The following is a 6,324-nucleotide window of genomic DNA, read 5'->3' as shown; positions in this document are numbered from 1 at the left end:
CCCCATATATTTTTGAATAGCTCTTCATGCCCCCCTGGGAGGTTGTCACTCACTGTCCTGGGCACTGTGACAGGGCTTTGTTTTATTCAGTATTTCAGATACAACATAAGGAAAAGACATTTCGCCAACATTTGTGCCACAAAGATGTTTCATTTTACACAAATGGCTACACAACATCCATATTACAATGACATGGTTATTGTATATGTACCAACCAAAGAGTAGACACTCTGCCTACCCAGAAACATGCACCGATCTGCTCACTTCTCAATCTTCTCCCTGCAGAGAGCGGTGACTGTCAGTCATGGCTCCCCCCAGGGATTCCCCCCTCTCCGATTCTCCAGCACTGAGTGGAGGAGCAGAAGGGGGCGGGCACAGCTGGCTCTGCCTCTAGATAGGCAGAGCCAGCTGTCACTCACGGAGCTGGGCGGATCTCGACAGTAATGATCCGTCCCGGCTGCGGCGATCTCAGTATATAATGAGCTGTAGCTCTCGGTATACTGAGCTTTGGGTCACGGGAGGATGTTAGTATATGTCCTTCCCTGACCCTAAAGAGAACTATGGGGAAAAACACTGACCTCATGGTTCTCTTTTAACAATTTACAATGTTATTATTTATAAGTAGGGCTGTGGAAATTAAAGAAATTAAAATAATTTTGATCGCTAATGAAAACACCTCTCTCCGCCGCCTTCCGGGAGTCCCTTTGGCGATCCAGTGACGTCACGGACGTCGATGTCCGTGACGGCTAACGAAGGGAAGGGGGAGGAGTCTGGTGACGGCGATGTCTGTGACGTCACCGGACTCCTCCCCCCTTCGTTAGCCGATGGAGCCACTTGGGCCGGTGAGTTTGCCCAAGAAACTTTCTGCACAAGCGCCAGCCAAGGCATTGCCCCACTCAAGCGGCGGCCATATTGAGTGGGGCACGTGAGATTAATAACGTGCTGGATTAGTGTGATCCTGGTTCATTTTATTACTTCATTGCTGTGCTGTATGTGTATAGGCCAATGTAGTTAGATCTGTATGTGCGTTATAATTGAAATTAATCGATTAAAAAATGTTTTGATTAATCGAACACGAAAATTTTAATCATTACCAGCCCTATTTATAAGTGATTTTATATTGTAACCTGAAGATCTTCTTTCTGGGAATGGATTGTACATAACTAGCACTTAGGGTTGCACAGATACCAAGTACAGTACTCGGTACAAGTACCGATACTTTTGAGCTCAAAGACTACACTAGAGACAAATGAAAAAATTAGGAGGCAGCTGTCATTTGTAAGGAACACCCGGAGCTCCCAGGATTTGTACATCTCTGTTTTAATGTATGATTCTGTTTTTATAAATATAAATAAAGGGATGTACAGATACCAGTTTTGCGAGTACGAGTACTGATACATTTTTGTTTATTGTCATGTGACAGTTTTTCTAAAACAATACAGACTAATGATTTCAGGACAGTGGTGGAGCGCCAGAGCCCGGTCCCAGCTGCAACCGCGGCAACCCTAATAGTTCTCATGAAAATGCCAAGTTTCGGCACTGGTACTCGAAAAGTATCTGTGCAACCCTACTAGCACTAAATATGTTTAAAATGTGTTACTTTTATTTGACAGGTTTACATATTTACAGCCAATGACGTGATCTGCACCTTTTGTCCTTTCCTCCCTCTCGCACACCGATAGTCCACGGGCTGCGGGAATATGAGCACCGCTTTGTTCAGCAGTGACGCAGAGAACGTCATCCATCGGACCCTGAGCACTCCGGATCTGGGTGCCGGTACACGTCCCGGGGGGTCCCTGGAGGAGATCTATGAAATTCAGAAGACCGTTGAGTTTATTCAGGAGAAAGGGGCCAAAAAGGTTTGTGATGAGCGCACTGTATTGTATGACTGGGCAGAGGTCATTATGGGTTTGAAGTTGGAAAATGGTTCCGTAGTGGTGTCAGTCCACGAGGTATATTGATGACGTACAACTACTCATTGAGGTTGCCAGACATTGGAAGGTCCGGTGGAGGTTTTGGCTTCCATTTTATAATGCAGCACTCCACATTTTTTTTGGTCTGCACAATACAACGAACAACAGGAAAGATTAAACAAAATATGAGCAGTCAAGCTTGGATGCGCCCCCTGGCCTCAATGCGATCGACCGCACAGGGCACATAGTGCCTGCGGTCCGGTGCAATCAAAATAGTGCTTGCCTTGCGATCCCGTGTGGGCGATCGCATTGCGGCCGGAGGGCGTGGCTACGGTGCCATTCACTTCAAGGGCCTGCCACGCCCTCTCCGGCCCCACGAAATAGTGAGCCAGCCACAAATGCGATGCAGTGCGTTCCGGCCAGAATCTGGCAGGAAAGCACGGCATAAGGTGTGAACGGGCCCTTACTCATACAGAGCGCTTTTCGTCTCTTGGGGTAGGTGACCGTGCAGTTTATTCAGGAGAAAGGGACCAAAAAGGTTTGTGATGAGCGCACTGTGTTGTATGAACTGGCAGAGGTTATTATGGGATTGAGGCTGGAAAAGACCTCCACAGCTGTGTCATTCCCAAGGTATATTGACGACGTTCAAAGGCTGATAGAGGTTGCCAGACAGTGGAAGGCCAGGTGGAGAATTTGGCTTCCATTCTATAAAATCATCTGACTGCCCACTGAGTTGCTCTGATGACAGGTCCTCTTCAATATTCTGTTTTACTCATGCAGAGCTCTATTCCTCTCTTGGGGGTAGGTGGTCTTGCAGTTTATTCAGGAGAATTGGGCCAAAAAGATTTATGGTGAGCGCATTGTTTTTTTTTTTAATGAATTGGCAGAAGTCCTTGTGGTATGATACGGGCTTGAGGCATAAAAAGGCCTCCGCAGTGGTGTCATTCCACAAAGTACATTGACCACATACAATGACTCATTGAGTTTGCCAGACATTGGAAAGCGGGGTGGAGATTTGACTTCCATTCTATGATGCTGCGCTCAACATTTTAACTGAACGTTCACTCTGATCCGATTTAAAGACTTGTATAAAATCAGTTGTCTGATCGCTGAGGTGCTGCCTCTGATGACAGGTCCTCTTCAGTAATCTGTTTTACTCGTACAGAGCTCCAATAATTTCTTGGGGTAGGTGGCACTGCAATTTATTAAAGGAGAACTATGAGGCGAGTGCTTTTCACTCACCTCATAGTTCTAGCCGACCCGTGACAATGAGACTGTCGCAGGTGGGCTCAGTAGATCGGGAGGTGAACGAACACATACCGGCGTTCGCTCACCTCTCGATCCTGTCACGGCTCTCTGCCGTGACAGGGGAGGGGCTGGATTCCCCCCTCCCCGCTCCGATCCTCCAGCGCTGACTGGCGGAACGGATGGGGGAGGGGGCGGGTACAGCTGGCTCTGTCTCTAGATAGGCAGAGCCAGCTGTCAGTCACGCAGTTGGGCGGATCCCGGCATAACTGTCAGGATCCGCTTCAGCTGCGGCGCCTCAGTATACCGCGAGCAGCTGCTACAGCTCGCGGTATAGTGAGCCTAGGGTGACGGGAGGACGCTAGTTTGTGTCCTCCCGTTACCCTAAGGAGAACTGTGGGGAAAAGCCTTAACCCCATAGTTCTCCTTTAAGGAGAAAGAGGCCAAAAAGGATTGTGGTGACCTCACTGTATTGTATGAATTGGCAGAGGTCCTTGTGGTATGATACGGGCTTGAGGCATACAAAGGCCTCCGCAGTGGTGTCATTCCACAAGGTATATTGACGACGTACAACTGCTCATTAAGCTTGCCAGATATTGGAAGGCCAGGGGGAGATTTGACATTCATTCTATGCAGAGCCGTAGCTAGCTCCTTTTGCGCCCGATGCAAGAATAGAAAATTGTGCCCCCCAACAGACGTGTGCGGTATGTGACATGAGCCCCGCCTCCAGGATGGGGGGCGCGAATGCGCAGAATGCACTGCTGGCCAAATCCAAAATAGCTTGAAAATGTGTTTCTTTCACAAAACTAATGAACATTTTTTTAGTTTCCGTTCATTTCATCCGAAACAAATTTTTAGTCTTTGCACGTGTCTAGTAGTGTGTGTGGGGGTTTTTTTTTTTTTTTTTTAGGGGTTTTTTAATTCATTTTTTTTATTAATTGTTTTTCACTGTTGGAGGGCTTTGGGGAAATATTAGGGGTCTAAACTCCTGACATTTCCCTTTTGAAATAGAAAAAAAAAAAATTGAGGACACAGGGTCTCTGTCCATACAGGTGGGGGAGAGCAGCGGGGATCCGATGAAAAGCTGCAGCCTGTGCTGCTCCTGTTCTCCCTGCCAAGACGCGGCTGTGTTGGCCGCTTGGCGCCCTGTGCTCGCAATGGCAACAGGGACAAGGGTGTGCAGCCAGACTGGCCCTGGCTGCACCCCCTCTCAGCTGTGCCTGAGGCGAGTGCCCCACTCGCCCCATGGTAGCTACAGCCCTGATTCTATGATGCAGCGCTCAGCATTTTAAATTTAAACGTTCACTCTGATCCCCATTAAAGCTTTGTATAAAATTAGCCGGCTGACCACTGAGTGGCTGCCTCTGATGACAGGTCATCTTCAGTATTCTGTTTTACTCATACAAAGCTCTATTCTTTCCTTGGTTTAGGTGGCTCTGCAGTTCTCTGATGACCTTCTGGTAGAATCGGTCAGTATTGCCAGAAAATTGGAAGATGCTACCGGGGTGAGAATGTACATCCTGGCGGACACGTCGTACGGCAGGTGAGCGCCAGGCTGGTCGCCATTGACATTAGAAGATGTTCTGTTGGCAGGTTACGCTCCCACCTTACACGGGATTGGTCCGTTTTAATAGGCAGGACAGTTCAACATTGTAACCCTAACAGATTCAGAGCAATCTCTAAGGCCTGGTTCACACCTGTACGTTTTGTAGCGCGTTCAACGCTCTACGAACGCTCTACAAAACGCTCAAAAATGAAAATCCCATTGTTTTCTATGGGTATGGTTCACACCTTGCCGTATTTCAGCCCGTCTGAACGCGCTACAAGACGGCCTACGCCTGAAAAAGGTACATGAGCTTCTTTGCTGCGTTTTTGTCGAATCGCGGTAAAAACGTGCGTCGCAAAACGCGCGATACGCCCAGGTGTGAACAGAGCCTTACTGCAGCTATTGTATTTTGACAGTCAGCCCTACTGGCTGTCCAAATACCTGAACAGTGGCAGCATCTGAAGGAATGCAAATGCTGTTCGGCCAACAATTTTCCGGCCGATTCCTTTGATTTAGCAACTGGAGGATGTCAGGCAGGACGGTGGCAGGCATTGCTCCCTACGAAACAAGATTCGCTCAGCTTTAGCATTACATTTGTTTTATGCCCCGCAAGCTCTACCCCTCCTCCAGGTCCCGAGTCCCCTGCTCAGCTTAGCTTAGGGGCCAATTAATAAAGCAATGGGATGGCTGGCGTGTGACAGCTGCAGTCTAGAAGTATAGAGGAAGCGTATACTTTATAATACTTCTCCATTAAAGGAGAACTATGGGGTCAGTGTTTTTCCCCATAGTTCTCCTTAGGGTAACGGGAGGACACAAACTAGCGTCCTCCCGTCACCCAAAGCTCAGTATACCGCAAGCTACAGCTCGCGGTATACTGAAGGCCATGACACACTGCACGCGAAGCAGCGCGGAGCGGTGGCGCGCTGCCTTTGCGAGCAGTGTGTCATGTCATTTTCTCCTCGACAGTTCAGCTTGCGAGAGCTTGCGTAGCTGAGCGCACCGATATGTCGGCATGCGACAGCTGGCTGGTTGTTACGGACGAGCCGATTGGCTGAAGGTGCAGTCAATCATCTGACTGCACTCAACTCACACACTGCACGCAAAGCTCCGTGCCGGATAGCTTCTCTTCGCTCTGCACTGCTTTGCGTGCAGTGTGTCACGGCCTTGAGCCCACTGCAGCCGGCTCGGATCCCGACATTACTGTTTGGACCCACCCAGCTGGTGATTGACAGCTGGCTCTGCCTCTAGATAGGCAGAGCCAGCTGTCAATCCCGCCCCTCCCCCATCCGTTCCTCCAGTCAGCGCTGGAGGATCGGAGAGGGGGAATCCCTGCAGGGGGCCGTGAGTGACAGTCACGGCTCTCTGCAGGCACAGGATCGAGAAGTGAGCAAGCGACGGTATGTGTTCTCTCACTTCCCAATCTATTGAGCCGACGTGTGACAGTTTCATTGTCACACTTCGGCTCGAACTATGAGGAGGAGTGATTTTTCACCTCATAGATCGCCTTTAAAACCCTGCTAATAGTTTTTTTTTTACTGTTTTTGTTCATTGGGGGGGATTTCCTTATCTTCCTGTCATGAAGACAGAACAGGAAGTGAGGGACCATTCCTCTCATCATCA

The 6,324-nt window shown here is 48.9% G+C and overlaps 1 protein-coding gene across 1 annotated transcript in view; it reads left to right on the top strand.

Annotated features, from left to right (window-relative positions):
• Positions 1-1,669: 1,669 nt before the first annotated feature.
• Positions 1,670-6,324, top strand: part of DPH2 (DPH2 homolog) — an 18,013-nt gene continuing 13,358 nt past the window's right edge. Inside the window, exons 1-2 of the mRNA XM_018571994.1 lie at positions 1,670-1,859; positions 4,589-4,701. Of these exons, the coding sequence (XP_018427496.1) occupies positions 1,701-1,859; positions 4,589-4,701 (272 nt within the window). The 5' untranslated portion in view covers positions 1,670-1,700. The remainder of the gene's footprint in view (positions 1,860-4,588; positions 4,702-6,324) is intronic.

Source organism: Nanorana parkeri, unplaced genomic scaffold (assembly GCF_000935625.1).
Source record: "Nanorana parkeri isolate BGI_ZX_2015 unplaced genomic scaffold, ASM93562v1 scaffold1894, whole genome shotgun sequence".
Taxonomy (NCBI): domain Eukaryota; kingdom Metazoa; phylum Chordata; class Amphibia; order Anura; family Dicroglossidae; genus Nanorana; species Nanorana parkeri.
Note: the sequence above shows the minus strand (reverse complement) of the source record. Positions and strands in the feature narration are given on the sequence as shown.